This window comes from Megalopta genalis, chromosome 2 (assembly GCF_051020955.1).
Source record: "Megalopta genalis isolate 19385.01 chromosome 2, iyMegGena1_principal, whole genome shotgun sequence".
Taxonomy (NCBI): Eukaryota; Metazoa; Arthropoda; class Insecta; order Hymenoptera; family Halictidae; genus Megalopta; species Megalopta genalis.
In genome coordinates, this window is record NC_135014.1 from 11,869,565 (window position 1) to 11,889,544 (window position 19,980).

A 19,980-nucleotide genomic window follows, 5' to 3' on the forward strand; every position below is an offset into this window, starting at 1 on the left:
GTCAATATTTACTATACACTGGTAATATTCCACTAAATAATTAAAGTCTGCAATTAGTTTTCAAGCTATTTCTTGGATAAATGAACTATGGGGTTGTTGTGGTGGGTTTATAGTGACTACATAGTTGATTAGTTATTCCTTTATTTTCATAATACTTTTAACAAATTAGGAACATTCAAAGTACTTTTAACTTTCGGAACATTCTTAGTATTTTTAATTAATTAGAAATATTCGTAGTACATTTGACAAATTAGGAATCTTCATAGTACTTTATCTAGTGTTTCGAGTTAGCGACCAAGAAGGGATTTCACAGTTCCCGGATTTATAGCTTCAGCGTCCTGAAAAATAATATTAGGCGGTATCGTAAGTTGTTTTTCTTTAACAAAATCGAAAATGATCAAATATAAAATATATTACAGCATACGTTGTCGCGTAAGAAATTAAAGAGAACGTCAGCGTGGCTGCTGCAGCAATCGCAAATTTTGCAGATTTCATGGTTGCGTGTTATTTCTTGTTATTCCGAACTGGAACACGTATTGTACTGTGCACTTATGCGAATTCAAACGGTGCATTGCCATTTATACAGCGATGGGTGTCTTCAACTATCAGTCTTGTCGTCTCGTGCTTCGAATATTATTCTTTAATAGTGGTAATAATAGCTTCCGTAACAATCGATTTTATTGAAACATTATCGAAACGTAAAGAAGTTTTGTCACAATTTTATCAATTTTAATAGCCACAGTTACTACTTCTTTTATAGGCAGATTTATGAAGGAATATAAATTGTTAAAATATTACCACAAGAGAACTTATCGTTCCTCTTCAGATAATATAGATAATGCTTCTTGCTATCGCCGGTACCATAATCTAGCTCCCTCTGCACAGTCTTACATGTTTCAAAAGTTTGAACTCACTGTGTACAATTGCGGTTTTTCTGCCAATTTGCTATATTCTGCTAATTTGTTATATATTTTTGCAAATATTTGCCGTGTCTTATCAGCATCGCACTTTAGAATTCAATTAATCAAATCTAATGTTTTAAGTAATCAAATGTCGAAAATAAGAATTCTGATGACCGCTTTACACACACATTCGAGGATCTGGATAGTGGTAGAATAAACTAGTAAATAAGTTAATTATTTAACCCTTTATTTCCATATTATTTTTACAAATTGAGAATAGGCTTGGTTCGATTGTTATTTCGAACATTATTAGCGGCCTAAGAGTGACGAAATAGTACCTCGCCTCATAGGATTAGGTTTCTGGAAGGTAATGCGATAAAATTGAGATAACAGGAAATTTATAGAAAATCGTATAGTATAATATAAAATATATTACCGGGTCCGCCACAGGATCAGCTTCAGCGGTCACATAGGAAACCATCGAAACCATTACAGTTGCTGCTACAACGAGGACAAATCTTGTAGCTTTCATTCTCACTTGTTAATTTCTATTTTTGTAAAATGGAACGTGTACTTTTTTGCACTTGATGCGAAATCGGACGCTGCTTTGCTATTTATACAAGTGAACCACGTGAAAACGTTTACTTGCTCGGTGTGATAAACAAATTTATCGTTTTTAACGACCATAAACATTATCGAATTTATAGGTGAAGTTTAACAATAATAGGAGTGCACGATTTTTTTTTAGTATTGTTTGTTCGGAATATTTTCTGCGTCGTGGTAATATCGCGTTCAATAATTCAATTGTTCAAATCATTGAATTGTTTAAAAGTTTTTAATTCTACAGGAGTTTTTAAGTCCTGCAAATCCTTTCGAAACTTTTACTTCGCAACTGCATTAACGATATTTTTAAGAATCGAGAGCGAGCAGAACTAACGATTACGTAGTAATTAGTTAATACTTTAATTGAATGTTTTTTTTTCAAGAATTTAGAAACATTTTTACATTGCGTTCCGATTTATATTTTTTATCAACGATCGGTAAGGGTTATGTAAGGGTACACTGTAAAATGTATTACCGAATCAGTTTCTTTAGTCGCATAGGAAATTAATAAAATCATCAGTGAACATGCTACAGCAAGTGTAATTCTCATTTTCACTCGATATTTTCTGTCGATGCAATATGGAGCACGTATTTTTGTGCTCTCGTGCGGAATGGAGCATTGCATCGCTATTTATGCAAGTGTTTCACGTGCATGGGTTACCGATTTTAACTCCTTGCCGTATCATTGTAATTATTAGAATTTTTTTTATTGTAATCATATCTTAGAACTATTAAAACTATTATACACAACTATTAAAACTATTAAAACTATTAAAGCTATCTTCACAGTTACAATGATCAGAATTTTTTTGATTGTAATCATTTCTTAAAAGAAGAAAGTAATATATATTAATCGTGTTCCAACATTTACTCGAACGATTAAATATTGATGATGAGAGAACGGAATTTTATTCCAATTTGAAAGAACGGAGTAACATTTATACTCGTCAGGTTATTGCTACAAATCTTTGTCTCGCGAGTCACGCTCGTGGAAGTACGGCAAGGTTATTTGTTTTATGAGTTATTAAAACAGCCTGCTACTGTTTCCAGCATTTTTCTTTGGTGACTGCGTTGGGGATATTTTTGGGATGGGGTAAAATTGATCGTAACATTCTTGGTTGGCAAATTTATTATTTCCGTAATTTTTTTTACACATTCGGAACATCCTTAGTTTATTAGGATCCTGAAAATTAAGGACAAAATTTCAGCGAAACGTTCATATAAAGATAATCGAATATCAAGCGTTCGAAAATATGATAGAAGCGTTGCGACGCGACAAATTAATTAACGAAAAGTATAAATATCGTGGTTCTCATGGTCACGTGAAATTCTCTACCGGTGCAGAATGAAACGTGTAATTTTGTGCACTCGTGCGGATGGTGGACATTGCACTGTTATTTACACAATGAATCATGTGCATCGCTCGGAGCGATATTTATAGCAACGTTTCGTTATTAAACCGAACCGTATCGTTTTTTAACAACCGTACAAAAAAAAAAAACATCTATTGCTCCCATATCCGTGACGAACTTCGGGAAACTGTTTATATAGCGGATTGTTTTAAAGCTTGAATTTGCGATGCAATAAAATGCGGGCGTCGGTCGATCATTTCGCGTGCGGACACCAGGTAGCGCTTTCGTGCTCGTTAAACGCATCGATTACACGAAACGAAGCCGTTAATTAGAAACGTGCCGCACGAATTCTATCGATTCGTTGTGTCGCGGAACGTAACCGCGCCTTTGTTGATAAGAAACCCGATTAACGTCGATCCGATATCAAAGTATTACAATGATGCTAAAAAATCAACGGTAAAAATACGATGGTAAAAATGTAAATATAAATAAGTATTGTGATAAGTATAAATAAAATAAATATGAATAAATATAAGTAAAATGAATATAAATCAATATAGATAAAATAAATGTAAATAAGTATCAAATCCTTTTATCGTTCTACGGGATATTTGATTCAACCCTCCGCTGTCGCTCCGCCAGGTCGATGTTCGAACAAACATTTTCTTTCGCAGTCGATTGTTACACAACGGTATTTGTGCGAGCGCATTTACAAAGCAGAATGTTCGTGAGTGTGGGTGGAATTGTTGCATCCATTTTCATACGCTCTGTCCAGTTTTTTTATTGTATTATTTATGGCGCTGTTTCATGAAAGGGTCGCGATTCAGGGGTTGTACCGCGATAGGTACTGTTTCGCCCTAACTGCCGGCTGGATATCTCGCGTAAGAAGAAGAAGGAACGAGGAGCTGCCACCGCGATCGATGCATTTCGATTATCTTGAGGCCTACCGTCGGCCAGGGGTTGGCGAATCGTCGCGTACGCCGCGTCGACGCTCAGCCCCCGCTCTGTAAACGGTTTTCCACTCCGGAGCGTCGCATCGGCGGGTGTGCTTTCTGGAGGCGCGACGTAATATGTCGTCGGAGGGAGCACGTCGATTCCGATAGTCCGTTTTTCCGCCCAGTCCGAGGAAAATGTCGAGCGACGAGGAGGCCGCCGACGCGAAGGAAGCGAGGGAAACCGCCGAGGAAGATCTCCGGGTCTTCGAGACCCTCTGTATATCGTCGCCTCGAAAGGTGTCCTCTCTCACTCTCTCTCTCTCTCTAACCAGCAATATTTCTATCCGAACAACGCTTGACACATTCTACACGTTCACGCAACTTCAGATTCACAGTAAACCGCACTTTTCGCTTCTGTCGCACGGAGCTTCGACAGTCGCTGTCTTCCCTCCTTTACGTCGCGCGACCGTCGCGAGGTTTAATCTGCCCGGGATAACGACCATTATCACTTTACTCTCTCGATCAATAATTTCTACTTCATCTCAATTTCTCAAGAGATTCTTGATATATTGTTTTCAATCATAGATTCTTTGTATTAAATTTCATTATCGTGGATTTTTATCAAGAATTTGAAATCGTTGAAGATTTTTTTTTCAATGGAAACTGAAATTATAGCAGATTTTCATTGGAATGTGTGAATTATAATGGTTTTTATAGACATCTCAATTAGAGTAGATTTTCGTAGGAATTTTCGAATAGATGTTTAGATTGTAGTAGATTTTTAGCAGAAATTTAGGTCGATTGATACTAAACAAGAATGATTGTCAATCAGAATAAATTTCTAATATAAAATTTCATCGTAATGAATTTCCATTATAAATTTAAATTCTAGATTTAAATTGTAAATTCTAAATTCTAAATTGTAAATTTAAATTCTACATTCTAAATTGTAAGTCTAAATTCTAAATTCTAAAGCCAGCCAATGGCTAAAGCGTCCGTGATAGATCAACGATGAATCGCAAGACGTTAAGGAGGAAAATTCAATGATAGGTAGTGGCTTCGCCCATTCTTATAGTCCACTTTAGATCAACAATTCGTGCTTTATCTGCAATTATACTTTTCTCAAAGATACGTTATCTGAAGATAAGGTGTCTCGTCGGATCGGCCTCGAAGTCTTATCCTCTTCCTTCTCGCTACAGTGACTTCGGATTTTGCTGCGAGATTAAAGTAATCTGCAATGTTCGCCGCGACACAAGCGTTACATAATCATCCGTCTTTTGTTCAATCAATTCCAACGGATTGGAATTCGCTGATTAAAATTTTAATGAATAAATACATACATCGATGGGGGTCAGTATGCTTCTCAAAAGTATGCTTCGCTAAAAGTGCTTCTCAAGAATGTCAAGATTGAATTGAACATCTAATCTTATCTATGTAACTCAACGACATTTTTTTTCTACAATGTATGCATGAACTAAGAAAATTGTTAAATCATTTCCTATCGAAAGGTCTTTACAGTTTCAGTAATTTCAGTAATTTTAATAATTTTCATATATAAATACGGAACTAGTTGTTGCGACTGGCACGATGTCAACGCTAAACCTACCCTAAAGCTAAACCTGACAATCCTAAACGCGATTAAAGAGCGCGTTGCTTCGCAAGAACAAGATCGAATATTATTCAAACTTCTCCATCATTTTCATCATAACGCAAGCTTGCTCGATTCGGCACGATAGGTTCTCCGTTTAATTTTCGAAACGTGTTCACCATTTTGCATTTCGTCTGCCACGAATGCTGAACATGATCGAAGAACAACGTCGCCTTTCTGTGTTCAATGAAACGAAACGATTGTTTCGACGAAGCGAAACGCAGCCCTTGGACTATCCAACGGGGTACATGTTTGGACGAAGCCACCGATCGAGCCGCAGAATTTTTAGCCGGACGAAGGCGACGGGGACGGGGGAGGAGGGGTGGAACCGCGAAAATCCGCGTCAGTGTTGCGATCATCAGAGGTTTCGTTTCGATTCGATTCATGCCCGGAGCCGTCGTCGTACTTTGCCCTTTGTGCGCGGCGTATCGCACGTGCTTTCATACGTGCTCTCCGGCGAATTGAAAAGGTATTGACTGGCGCGCGCGGAGCAAACGCCTCGTTGCCATAGCGTTCCACTGAATCGATTTCACCTGTCGTCCCGCACCTTCGCCGGTGGCTCCCCTGACAACATTCGTTCGTGGACTCGGCCTTTTCCACGTTGTCGCGATCGGTTTTCGCCGGCGACGTTCCGACCGCCCTTACAAAGGGCCGTCTCTCTCTCTCTCTCTCTTTTTCTCCTTCTTGCTCTCTCTCTAGGTACACGCTCCCATCCTGTCATCCGCTTTGCTCTCTCGCAAGGCTGCAAGTTCGTTGTCCGACGATTCCATCTCGCATCCACTGTCTTGTCGGTGCCGCAAACGCGGATCCAATCGCTCACTGTACAAGAGCGAACCGAGCGAATCTCGTTACTCGCGCGAGCCGCGAAAGAAGCTGTCACGCGGCGCGGTCCCTTTTCCCCGAAATGCAATCTTTCGACGCGTAAAGGGTGTCCCTCTCTTTCATCCGGCGCATGCAAATATTCTTCGGTATTTTTTCCCCGACGCGAGGAAACGCGTCGGAACAAATCTGTTCGAACGAATTCATTCGGCTCGAAGCTGGGATCGTTATTGTTGCTGTGCTTTTCTCCCTCGAGGCCATTCTTTGCGCATTCAAGAGCCACTGAAATGTGTACAAATTACTTGTTTTTGGTCGGAATCCGCGAAACACTGCGATTCTCGCGATCTTTAATCGATCGTATGAACGTGCTAAGAAACGAGTATCTTTTTGTCTCTTCTCGCCCCAAGCATGTAACAGCAAAATTGTGAGGCATTTTCATCGTACTGTGAACTGAACTTCCTTTAAAAAACAGACAAATCGAAAACAAAGTCGTTTAGTTTCAAGCAAGTTATCGCGTTTTATTCAGTTAGCTGTGGCGACGAGTATACTCGTCGAACACAGAGCAAACGTCGCTGTTGAAATACTGGATCAAAAAGACGGTTTTATTTGATAAAATTGACAATTTTATTACTGGCATTTATTTGTTCACTTAACATTAACGTACACTACGTACATAATAAACGAGAAACGTAGGAAAAATATGGAGGAAAGTTTATAGAAGATAAGAATTCTAATTGCTGCTGTAAATGGTATTTAGCAACACAAGAAACGATTCATAATGACACGTTGTACGTCGAACACCATTATCGTGAACTATTCGCACAATTATTCATATTTTTCATTTGTTTATCTTATTCTGTCCTGGCCGCGGAATATTCCTAACACCTTGAGGTGTTTTAGCTTTCGTTAAAATTACAATTTAACACTGGAATTCGTGGAGCCCGTCGAAATGACGGATCACTAATTAATTTACGATTATCCATATCCTAAAGACACGTTTATGAGTCGTTTATTCAATTGATATGTTACTTACGGGTAAATTTAACGCTTGTTAAAAATCAGAATAAATGTCTTACCGTCACTTTTATAAACCAACATAAAATAGCTGTTTTTCGTGCTCCGTAAATCTAGTGTTAAATAGCCAATGGTCGCTGCTTTATATTCGCGACGAGTATACTCGTCGAAAGAATACTGTCGCTCCTCCGCGACGTGCATACTCGTCAAAAAAATACTGCCGCTTCTCCGCGACGAGTATACTCGTTGAACACAGCTAAAAGGTGAGCGAATACATTTCGCCAGGGTTCCTACACGATCCTCCAGCAGGAACGAAATCGTTTAATTGTCACCCGGGATAGCCAAACTTCGTCGAGGTTAATTCGAAGGGGTTGATAAACGTTCCGCGGAGACTTCGGCAGGATCCACGAGCCGGTACGATTGCGTGCGAATAAGTAAGCAAACGTTCGGATTTCAAAGGCACCGATTTCGTCCGCGCGATTCCCGATTCCCGATTGCGATCGCGGAGAACTGGGCGCCGACGATCGCACGCGATTAGGGTGAAAGCTATCGGTATTCGGCGGGCAAATATCGCCGGTTTATCGAGACGACGACCCAGATGGCACGGTTTTATCGCGGAGCCGCGACCGCGTTCTTTCTCTCTCTCTCTCTCTCTCTCTCTATCGTCGCGCGGCTACCGTGAAACCGCAATCACCGATTGCGTGCCGCGCGGCGTGAAACGCGTTCTCGAGCGCGGACACGCGCGCACATAAAACGCACACGACCAACGATACGTCGTGTCACAGATTTTATAGTTCCGAACGAAAGAAATCGGGACAGATATCGAAGGCGTCGACAAACGTATGTAACGTTGTTCGCCCAACATTCCGATTATGTAATGCCCGGACGGTTCCGCAAATACGACGAGTGGTTCGCGTCGCGGATCGATCATCGTCGCGCATCGATATCGCACGCGAGCAGTATCTTGTGTGCGAAAACAATCGCCGTTGTTGTTGTCGTCGTTGCAGAGATAAACGCGGGAGCCTGGCTGTTCGTGGCACCGCCGCGATTGGTACCGCGTCGCGTTCTCCGGGCGTCCTTCGCGAACGGATCCACTAGCCTAAATAAAATCGAGTCACGTAATCCCGAGCTGGCGAAGAACTTAAACTAGTTCGCCGCGATCCCGCGAGAGTCCTGGCCCACACGATCGTTTCGGCTCGCGGGCCTTCCAGTCGGACGTCTCGCTCGCGACGGGGATGCTCGAAGAAGCCACCCTTCGCGACGATTTCGAGGAATTCGTGCTGCTCGACCGACCATGATTACACTTTCGTCTGCGCTTCTCGTCGACTACCCTCGAGGTACATTTGGCGGGCTTTGAGACATGAACAGGGAGATTCGCAGCATTTTCGAACGTCCTTGATGAAACGAATTTATTGTATACTCGTCGGAGAAGTCAGGGTTATCGTGGCCGGAAGTTTTCATTTCACCGGAAAATCCACTGTTTTATTTGGAAACGTTGAACACGGATTTTTATGAAACTTCGTTGATTTACGAAACGTATAATTACTACGATTATTGGCGGATTTATGTAACTTGTCGAGGGATTGAGAAATCTTTGATTGACTCGTTCGATGTACGCAATTGTTGACTCTTCGCACTCGAAAGCCGCTTCTATTGTAAATCTGAAATAATTTTTGATGGCATTTCTATTTAATAAGAGTAGAATGGAATAAGTGGAATATAATATTTAATAGCATTTCTATTTAATAAATAGAGAATGGAATAAATAGAATATAATTCTTAATAGTATTTCTATTTAATAAATAGAATAGAAAAAATAGAATAATAACTCTTAATAGTATTTCTATTTAATATAAATATAATATATATATAGAATAAATAGAATATAACTCTTAATAGTGTTTCCATTTAATAAATAGAATAGAATAAATACAATATAACATTTAATAGTATTCCTATTTAATGAATAGAGAATATATATATATATATATATATATATATATATATATATATATATATATATTCTATATATTTATTATATATATATATATAATAAATAGAATATAATATTCTTAATAGTATTTCTATTTAATAAATAAATAGCATTTCAATTTTATACGACAAAGCGCATTTTATACGAAATTGAGACTTGCGACTCGTAGACCAGTTACATAATTTTTTAAATCTAATCTTTGATAGTATAAAAATGACCTTGGGACATGATACAACGATTCTCTCTCTCTCTCTCTCTCTCTCTCTCTCTCTCTCTCTCTAGCGATGCTCCAGAGTCACCACTCGAGTGCAAAGAGTTAATAGACTGCGGATTTGTACGCGTTTACGGCGAACGCGAGTAGACGAAGCACGAAACGCTGAGACTGTTCGAAAAATTCGATAATTTCATCGCATTATTTCTAGCTCGCATTAATTATTCGAGAAGCGAACGAATGTTCGAGCAGTTCCCGTTTCTTGCGATCGATGCGCAAAATTATTTCGCATAGAGATCCGCGGTCCAATTGTAACTCCGGCGCACGATTTTCTTCGCGAAGATTTCTCTGCGAAATGTCAGATCAAGATCGTCACGCTTATGCGATGTTAACAACGAACGCTTTAAACGCTAAAACTACCAAACCGCTCGAAACGACTGATTCCCGATTTTTTCTTCGAAAATTCTCGACACCGAAAATTGTTTCGTCAGAAAACGAACTTCCTCGTTCAAGCATATATTACAATAACAATCGTGGGAAGATTAAATAAATCCAATCACGTCACTGTTATCGCTAAATTTACGGAACCCGTCGAAATGATGAATCACTAATTTTTTAATCTACGATCATTCATATCGTAAATATACATTTATGAGTTAAACATTGATTGATCGTGAAAAATCAGAATAAATGTTTTATCGTTACTTTTATAAACTAATATAAAACAGCTGTGTTTTTTGTGCTCCGTAAATCTAATTTTATAAAAATAACATACTACATTAGTCGCGTTTAGGGCTCGGTATTTCTAGCGTTAAACAGCGACTCGATTCTCAGGATTTCCGAAACATTTTGGAAACATTTTGGAAACATTTTGTCCAGAGAATCGGAGATCGCGCGATTCACTTTTCTTCGCGGTTGCAACGATCGGGTCTTTTCACGGGATTTTCTGCGCCAGGTATCCCGTGAAGACGCGATGAGCCACGACCTGACGACCACCTTGAGGAGCGAGCTGGCGGCCCTGGAGTACAAACGCGACCGTCTCACGTCCGAGGTAAGCCGGCCGCATGTTCCTCTCAGCCACGGATATCAAGCTTTACGAATTCATTCAGCTCCAGGAGATGAAGAGCCTGGTGAGATCGCGGGATCAACGGATCGCTGAGATGCAGCTGGAAGCGGAGCAGCTCCGCGAGCAGGCTGCCAGGCAGAACGCCGTCGTCTCGAGCCTGAAGAAGCGTATACAGGTAGCTGCCCGTCTCTTCGGAATCCTCGTATCTAATCAGCTGATCGTGGCACGATAAACGATCGATTTTCGGCGACTTCGAACGAACGTTGCATTGGCGATAGGGAGGGTTGCATTGGATTACGCAAAGCCATCGGTCAAGATGGCTTTTCCGGTCGATGGGCCTGATCGAATCTTCCGATCTGTAATCATGACTCTGCCGATTACTTTTTTCCTCGAGCACGTAAAATCGTTTCCTCCGTCGGTGAACTTTCATAGATCAAGAACCTGTTGCACAAACAGTGCTCGGTGAAAAGTGGTGAACGGACCGCGCGGATTTTGTGCATTTGCAGCAAAAATGGTCGAGGTGAAAGTACCCATGCTCTTCGTCTCTCATAACTGCGTATAAAACCGTCGACAAATTTTCAGTTCTTATATGTCGCAGTTAACAATTATACCGCGGATTTTGTTACGCATTTATGCCAATAGCGGGAGAATGAAACGCGAAACGCGACGAGATTATCAGAAAGATTTAACGGTCCCGATTTCTTGCATCCGCGCGTTATTTTGCGGTCTGATGATAATGAACGAAGCGCGAGATCGCGCTGGAAATGATCATTTTCTAAAAAGGAATAGATATAAAACAGTGTCAAGATTGAAAGATGTGTATCGATTAGGATGTCTCGAAATTACTGTACCGATGTCATTGGCGCGAAGATCCACGATCTAGGGACGAACTTTCACCTGCGCATTGAGAACGAAAGCGGCTGTCGAAACGAAGCCAAGGGGGCAAGAAAGAGCAATTCTCTAGCCTCAAGATAGCATATTTATTTTTCAAATAACAAACTCCGGAGTCTTCGACAGACTTATCATAAGAGAAGATCGTGTTCGCTCGAAGTTGTCAGAGAAATCGGACATTCTCAATTTATTATTTTATTATTTACTAACATTAAATCCTATTATTTATCTACATTATTTTACTATTTATCACTATTTATTATTTTACTAACGGCGTTTCGGTGTCCAGGAGCTGGAGGAACGCGAGCGGAACCTGTACGCGGCCCAAGGTCGCGGCGAGATCACGATACAGGGTCTGCAACGGGACCTGAAGTACCGCGAAGAGAAGATCCGCGATTACGAGAAGAAGGTGCGCCAGCTGGATCAGAGCATCTCCGAAGAGATCCAGCAGAAGGAACGCGCCCGGTTGAGCCTCCAGGTTCGGTCGTTCATTTTCTCTGCGTCCGCGGTTCCGCGTCTTCGTCCTTTCAATCTGGTATTTCGAAGGACTTCGGCCGTCAGCTGGCGCACGCTTTGAACGTCGAATACTGCGAGACGGTACACCCTAGCCCGGAGATCGTGATCCACAAAGCGGAGGAGCTGGTCCAAGAGGCGAATCGTCTACGGGCGAAGACCGCCAACTCGGAGGCGCAATTGTCCACCGTTCAGGCGGACTTCAGGAACTGCAGGGACGCTTTGGACAGAACAGTAGCCGACAAGGAACAGCTACAGCGACAGGTGTCCTCGTACCTGATCGATCTGGACAGGTTGAAACAGGTGAGGCTGTGTTTTTCGTCTCGTTGAACCAAGTGGTTCTCCATTTAATTTGATTCAATTTTTAATCCTTTCATGGGCACAATATGAATTCTCAAGAAAATTGGGACATTCGATTATCATAATTTTATCGTATAGTAATACAGTCAATTCTCCCTAATTCGAGTTCAGATTGTCCATAAAGATGGACAATTTGGGAGGAGGAGATACGATCAAAAATTAGGGAGAAAAATTAGGGTGAAATTATTGTATGTACAGCTGTTATTCGCCTTTCCTCAATATTAGGGATGTTCCCTGTGGAAGGGTTAATTCTCAGTGCCTATGAAAAGGTTAATTCATTTATTCCGCGTGAACGGGCCAGATGCACTTTCAATTTCTCTAAAAAAATTCGATGATAACAACAACAGTACTAATAATGATAGAAATGAAGATAAAAGCAATATGATCACGGCATACAAAGCAAACGCAAACGTCCTAGTTTCTGACAGCATTTTTGCATTTATTAAATTTATTAAACTAGATTAAAAATTTGTTAAAACATTTATATCGATGAATACGTCAACGTCGTTAGTATAGAATCGAGAATGCTATTCGAACGACGAATACGAACGGATTGAATGGATTACAATATTAATTTTTCTAATGGATTTCAATTGTTCCGCAGGACAAAGAATGCCTGGAGATGCAGCACAGAGTGGCGGAGAGGGAGCTGAACGATCTCAGGGACAAGCTGGTGAACGCCAACAGAAACATCACGAATGCCACGGGAAACATATCGAGCCAGGAGGCGGTGATTTGCCAATTGAGAGGTGGCGAAACGTTCCGACAGCATCGTCGTCGTCGTCGTCGTAGGCCGTCCGAGAAAATGATAGTCGATCAACGCTAGTAGATCGCTTTAAGAACGCGCGTCCGGCCAAAAGAAAAAAAAAAGTGATCGCGCGCTATAAAGGACGCGCGAGCGAGCTACGATCGTAAAACAATCGTCGAATCGATAGAAAGCTACGGGATGAATATTTAGAGAGTGTAAATTCGATCGCGCCTACTCGCCGGCCGAGGTGCTTGACAGTATTTTCTCTTTGCAGACGAGCTGAAGCACCGCGAGGAGAAGACGCAGCGTGCTCAACACGAGACGAGGCACATCCTCGAGTCCCTGGCGATCCTGATCAGCGGGCCGAACCGATTCGTCGAGTCGCACGAGAACGCGATCAAGGACCGGCTTCGCGAGATCCTAGCCGAGAACAAGGACCAGGCTCTTGTATTATCCGATTATCCGTAACGTTGTTACGCCTACCCGGCGCGTCTGAAACAGGTTTTCGTCGATTCTGAGAACCGTCGTTTCTCCTCCTAGAATATTCAAAACCTACGGGAGAAAGTGAACGCGGCGTCGGAATCGACGAATCGGCAGAGCGAGCTGATCGAGACCACCGTCACGAAGATACGGAACCTTGAAGAGGAACGATCCTGCCTCGAGAGCAAGGTTCGCAAACTGGAGGCCGAGCTGACGAGCTGCGAGCTGTCCAAGGAGGCTCTTGCCAGGGACAAGCAGATGGTACGGACTAGAAAAACAATTGTCATCGGCGATTAGTAGACCAGGAGGACACGAAAGTCCTCGATCTTTCCGTAGAAATCGTTTGACAGACACCAACGTGTATTCTGTTAGCTGTACCAGATCTCTCATTGTTAGGCCTGTTTGCTACCGATCATACGCCGTAAATCAGTTACCGTTATTTATCAGTAGATTAGGAAGACGCGAATAGCTTAGATAGTTAAGAAATAATTCGATTTAATTTGCTGTAGCAGTTCTGTTCGGTAGCAATCAGCCATTGTGAATTAGCTACCACCATTAGCTAATCATAAGCGGATCAATGGTCGATGATCTCGATGATCTCCATGTTGGTTCCGTTTGGTACTAGTTAAACAATTAGAAAATTAGCTACCAGTGGTTATTATTAGACCAGACAGACGCAACCGTTGGAGATCTTCGCGCGAAGACCATTAGATAATCCGATCTCTTCTGTTGTCCGATTCCCATGTCCAATCGACCGTCGTAAATTAGCTACCATTGGCAGACTCTTGAGAGAAAAATCGCGGAGATCATCGCGCATCACGTTCTCTTGCACGTAATCGATTATCGTAATTCGATAATCGTTCTCTTGCGCGTAATCGATAATCCTCGGTATCGCTTCGTCTCGCAGTTCGTGACCTTCCTGGACCGACTGAGCAAAGCGATGCAGATGGACGAGATCTCCGAGGAGATGGGCCTGGACCTGCAGACGGAGTCGTTGCTGGTGCGAGCCGAGCAGCTGGCCAGGCTGGAGACGGACAAGCTGGTGGACAAGGTGCCAAACACGATAGCCATGCTCGTTCCTTGTCTAGCACGTCGACGCCCGCTAACGTCTCGTTTCTTCTGTGTTCCTCTGTCGCGAACCCTGCGCTTCCCACCCCCGCGCAGTACTTGTACCGCGACTACATCACCCTGCCGAGGATTCGGCGCGAGCGGTCCTTCCACGAGCTTTGCTCCGCGAAAGAAGTAAGCCCCCTGGCCCCGTAACGTCTCACCCCTCCACAAAACTAGCGCTTTCGGAACTTGTCTAGCAGCACCGTAACTCGCACGAGAACCTTAGCACCAACGCCGGCCGATGATGATTAGCGTCTGGTAGGCCAACCCTTCGAGCTTGTCGAACACGTTCTGATCCGTTCAAGTCGTCGCTTGATGCTCGAATCGTTTAGCGTATTCGGATCAAGCGGCTTCGAATGGGGGACACCACTCTGGCGGTTTAAGAAAATCGATTCTCTTTCTTCTTTGTTCTCAGAAGTTCAAAGCGTGTTGAACAGGGGTGGCCAAAGCGTCGACCGCGGAACTACTCTTAGTCGCTCGTCTTATCCATGTTTATTTTTAATTTAGCTTCGATTTACCTTCTTGGCATAACCGAAATTTATACGGCAATGTTTCACGAGAAGGGGTTTCGAAAACGACGAATAACTTCGCCATTCTGTGCGGTCCTTCCTTTCAAAAAATTGAGAAACGAAGCTGGAAAACTTCCATGTTCTCTTAGAAAGGCCGGATCTTTGTATTTGATAATTATCTACAAAATAATTCTGAAAATTCAGTTATTTCTTGACGCCTCAGGGTGGTGTCCTTCCTTAAGCACCAAGCGTCAGCCTCCTCGTTCGCGTTTCTGTTTCGCCCCTTTAGACGTCGGTGGTCTATCAGCTGCAAAGACGAGTGAGAACTCTGAGGGAGCAACTGCAGCGAAGGGACCTGCATCTGGACCTTCTACGGAGGAAGCTGTCGCTGCAGGAGGACAGCGTCCGGATCAAGTCGCTGTTGCAGACCGAGCGAGACGAGGCTAATCTCAGGTGATATCCCGGCTTCGCTGTTTCTAAATTCGAGACACTCCGGAGGAAAAAACTCCTGGGAGTGAGTCGGAGTAGCTCTCTGTGTATTCTGATCGATGGTTTCGTGCTTTCAAGGGCGAAGAAGTTGGTGAAGCAGCTGGAACGTCTCCAGGCACAGTACACCGAGGAGAAGGCCAGGAATCGGGAGCTCGGTTCTCAATTAACTGAGGCGGCTGATTACAAGGCGATTAAATTTTTCCCGAGTTTCCTTCAACTAGTGGTCAAAAGTGGACAATTTGGGAAGAGGAGATACGATTATTATTCTATATATATTTTATTATTATTTTATATTATATATATTATATTATTATTATATAAAATAGCCTTGCGGCTCATTTTTATAGTTGTCGATTGTCAAAAATTATAAAAACGAGCCGCAAGGCTCAAATAATCGTGTCTCTTCCCAAATTGTCAATTCTTATGCATAATCTCAGCATCAATCAGAGAGAATTTACTGTATTGGGTTTTATCCGTCGATAATACAAGAGACCGTGTGGTTATCACATGTTATCGCTTGACTGCGGATTTTATTTATTTAGGATAAAAAAATGAGCAGACAAGACCCAAGACACTGACATTATATATATCGACCGCAAGAATTTCGTAATTCGTTTATATGATTTATAAATTATTGAAATTACTCGAAATCGAAATAAATGTTCATTCTGTTTCTTGCGACGGGTGCACAAAGATCCGTAGTCTAATCATCCCTATTTTATTATTAAATGCTAATTTTACAAGCACTAGAATTCACGCTAAATCTACCAAGTGAACAATTTTTCTTGGTTCGTCGAGATTGTAAGACTTCTTCGCGATTGCATAAACTTCTCAATTGAAGTATACATTACAATGAAAATAGGTAAAGTGTCTAAAGAGATTCAGTCTTGTCATTATAACAGAACAACACTCGTCCGGATGCTTTTAGTACTCGGTAGATATAGCGTTGAAAGAACGTTTCGCGGTAAAGAAAAGTTTCCATTGTCAACTAAAAGATTAGTCGTCGCGAGAATAGAACAAGAAGGCTGTTAAATCCAATCTCGTCATTGTTACAATATAAATTAGTCATGTTTTCTTTTACTTGAAAACCTTTGGACGGCATAACCGATTACGGTTGACAATTCAACAAAAGATTGCTACTCCAGTTATCTCACATAGTTTACAATAATAGCAATAAATATTAAAACAACGAAATAATATAAAATAAAATATGATATAGTATAAAATATAGATATGCAAATAACGACCGTGTTGTGCTGTGCGCAGATAGCGGCTCTGGAGCGCAGCAGAAAGATAGAGGAGCTCCAGAAACGGCTGGTCGAAAGTGAGATGCTGAGGACACGTTGCACGCGGAAGATGACGATGCTGAAGGAGCAGATCAGGAGCACCACGGAGACCGTCGAGCAGGAGAGGTCCATAAACGATCATTCGATACAGCTGCTCAGGGACGAGATCGCCCAGGTCAAGCAGAACCTCGCCGATGTCACCAAAAGGGAGTCTCAAGTATGCAGAACGTTCGTCGTCCTTTATACCTCCGACTTTGGTCAACGATCGTCGACTTCCTGTTTCAGTTGCAAAGCTTCCGAGTCTCTGTGGTGAAGCTGCTGTCGGAACCGATTTGCACACCTGACTACGAGATCGTTTCAAGGCTGCAGAAGATGGCTGCAGCGCATCGGGACTTCACGATGCTGTCCCGCAGATACGACGAGCCATTGGACAACACGCCCTCCAGGTGCACCAGGTAATGCTGGATTTGTTAACAAAATTGTGTATCGAGTTCTCAAGCTGTATTTGTACTACCGATTTTAACCGGTTCTTTATTGCGCCATGTTCAATCATTTTTTTGTTAAATTATTTGTTACCACTTCTTTGTTACATCGTTTCTAACGATGTTTCTTTTGTTACACCGTTTTTTTACCATTTCTTTGTTACATCGTTTGTAATCATTTCTTTATTACAGCGTTTTTTTACCATTTCTTTGTTACATCGTTTCTAACCATTTCTTTATTATACCGCTTTTTTACAATTTCTTTTTATTACGCTATTTTTTATCATTTCTTTATTATAGCGTTTCTAACCATTTTTTACTGCACCGTTTTTTACCATTTTTCTATTATAGCGTTTTTTATCATTTTTCTATTACACCGTTTTTTACCATTTTTCTATTAATACCGTTTCTATTTCTGTTTCTTTGTTACACCGTTTTCTCAGAAATTTATGGCCGTGCGATTATTTTTTCGCGAGATTATGGCAGCTTCGCTTTATTTTCACTCGGACGTGTTTACCGTCGATGCGGCTTTTTCGAAGTTTGATAACGCCGGTTTGATAACGCCGGTTTGATAATGGTCCCCGTTTGCAGCGTGCATCCGGTGCATCCTCACGGATCGCCGGGATCGAGGTGCACCCGGTACGAGGACAGCGGATTCGCGGATCCGCCGGATCTACACGACATCGAGGACGAATACACGAAGCGACCGGTTCGGAGTAGCCTTCTTCCGTGACGTCGGCCGCGATTCAACTTGTGAACGCGAGATCTTTCGATGCGCCGTCGCGTTTATACGTCGAGTAAACGTCGTCGGTTTTCCAACCCGGACCAGACGATCCAGCCGGACGATTTTTTTAGATACATCTTTCGTGCCTAAAAAAAGTTGCCGAGGTGAAACAATGTTTGTCAACGACACGATCTTCTTCGTGAAATCCTTTTAACTTTGTTCAGCTTGGTTTTCGAGAGCCGATTTTATCTCAAAAATTAATTTCAAGGTATTAGACTGTGGATCTTTATGCATTAACCAGTTTGCTGTTGCAATTTCTCTTTGACAAGTGTGCAAGTTACTGTAATTATGCTGTATATGTTTGATTTTCTTTATATTTGGTTTAAATAGAACGTTTTTATAGAATATAATAAAGAATATCAAAAAGCATATAACTTTCTTAACTAGTTAAACGTTTGCGACGAGTATACTCGTCATGAAGAAAATTCTATTCAATTCTATTCTATTTAAGAACAGTTTAACTGGTTGATCAGTAGCATTTATTCTTAAATCAGTAGCATGTCGATTTATTAAGAACAACAAATGTTCTGCTCAGTTTTCATGAAATTAGACATGCAAATATATGCATAAAGATTTACAGTCTGTTGTAAAGAAAAAGTTTCTAGGATTTTTGAGCCATTAAGTCCCGGTTTCATTGTTTATGAAGATATTTTTCAACCTAACAAAAAAAAAATCTACGCTGTACAATGTGACTTTAAACAATGCCACGAAAGCATATAAACATTGATATTTAACCCCTTGCACTGTAACAACGAGTCAGTATTTCTTCTTCTGTTATCAAAATCTAGGAACGAAGATAAACGAAAAGACACGCGGCAAACAGAAATTGTCTCGATCTCTTCGTTAATTACGAAGAGGCGTTGATCAGGATTCGACTAAAATATCAGTCGAACAACGATTCGAATAAATTCTGCGTATAAAATTTTCTTCGAATAATACATCGAACGAATTCATCGAATAAAATTTTCTTTCAATAATATATCGAACAAACCCATCGAACAACATTTTCTTCGAACAATATATGGAATAAATTTATCGAATACAATTTTCTTCGAGTATTATATCGAACAAATTGATCGAATAAAATTTTCTTTGAACATATTACATCGAAGAACACATCGAATAAGCTCTTCGTATGAAATTTTCATCGAACAATACATATCGAATAAATTGTTCGACCAAAATATATCAAATAAATTCTTCGAATAAAATTCGTTTCGAACGATACATCGAATAAGCTCGTCGTACAACATTTAATCGGACTAATATTTCGAATAAAATTTGACCGGTTATTCGAATAAAATACGCTCGACTCGGTCGACACCCTAATTTCCAGTAGCTGCGGCACCGACGACAGTGAAACCAGTATGACGGAGCTTTCTCGTCGGATGCTCGTTCGAGCGACCGGGAGACAGTGAAAAACGATGGACACGTGATCGCAGTCGGGCGACACGCGCCGATCGATGGATCGCCGTCCATCGATTACGGCTGTCCTCGATTCCCGGAGAAGCTTTGCCGGGAACGGAGTTCCGGACGGTGCGGCGTTCCATGTGCTGGTTTTCCGCGGATGATCGGTCTAGAAAACTCGCCGACATTCTGCCGGGATGATGGCGGCATGGTTCTTACATCATAAGCGTCGCTTCTCCACGGTTGGAGAACGTAGGCGTTAGGTTCGGCGCGGAGTGGAGCAACCGCATTCCAGAATAGAGACGGGGCAGCCTGAACTTCGGGCCCTGAAGACGCCGACGGGGTCGCAGATTCTCGCCGGAATTACCGAGACTCGCC

The 19,980-nt window shown here is 41.7% G+C and overlaps 1 protein-coding gene and 1 long non-coding RNA gene across 5 annotated transcripts; one reads left to right on the forward strand and one right to left on the reverse strand.

Annotated features, from left to right (window-relative positions):
- Nucleotides 1–124: 124 nt before the first annotated feature.
- LOC117228259 (uncharacterized) lies at nt 125–1,502 on the reverse strand. Its single transcript, XR_013032631.1, has 3 exons — nt 1,339–1,502; nt 418–1,262; nt 125–338 (listed from the first exon to the last, which is right to left on the reverse strand). It is a non-coding gene; the product is annotated as an uncharacterized LOC117228259 (long non-coding RNA).
- Nucleotides 1,503–3,864: 2,362 nt separating this feature from the next.
- LOC117227173 (coiled-coil domain-containing protein 170) lies at nt 3,865–19,296 on the forward strand. 4 transcript variants are annotated; one of them, XM_033482192.2, is made up of 15 exons: nt 3,865–4,089; nt 10,433–10,528; nt 10,587–10,718; nt 11,724–11,912; nt 11,981–12,250; nt 12,912–13,056; nt 13,330–13,502; nt 13,596–13,796; nt 14,443–14,586; nt 14,700–14,777; nt 15,444–15,607; nt 15,722–15,830; nt 16,910–17,146; nt 17,215–17,384; nt 18,003–19,296. In XM_033482192.2, the coding sequence occupies exons 1-15, from the start codon at nt 3,988–3,990 to the stop codon at nt 18,142–18,144; spliced, it is 2,352 nt and encodes a 783-aa protein (XP_033338083.2). In that variant the 5' UTR covers nt 3,865–3,987; the 3' UTR covers nt 18,145–19,296. The 4 variants fall into 4 exon arrangements, with proteins under 4 accessions (XP_033338083.2, XP_076374594.1, XP_076374595.1 ...); XM_076518479.1 differs by having other exon boundaries at nt 11,996–12,250; XM_076518481.1 differs by lacking the exon at nt 3,865–4,089 and adding an exon at nt 8,296–8,610.
- Nucleotides 19,297–19,980: the final 684 nt, after the last annotated feature.

Excerpts from the sequence above, each read along its gene's own strand:
- LOC117227173 (XM_033482192.2), top strand. The coding sequence starts at position 3,988 with ATGTCGAGCGACGAGGAGGCCGCCGACGCGAAGGAAGCGAGGGAAACC. Across the intron at positions 13,797-14,442 it reads TTGCCAGGGACAAGCAGATG|TTCGTGACCTTCCTGGACCG; the intron begins GTACGGACTAGA and ends TTCGTCTCGCAG. Across the intron at positions 14,587-14,699 it reads CGGACAAGCTGGTGGACAAG|TACTTGTACCGCGACTACAT; the intron begins GTGCCAAACACG and ends ACCCCCGCGCAG.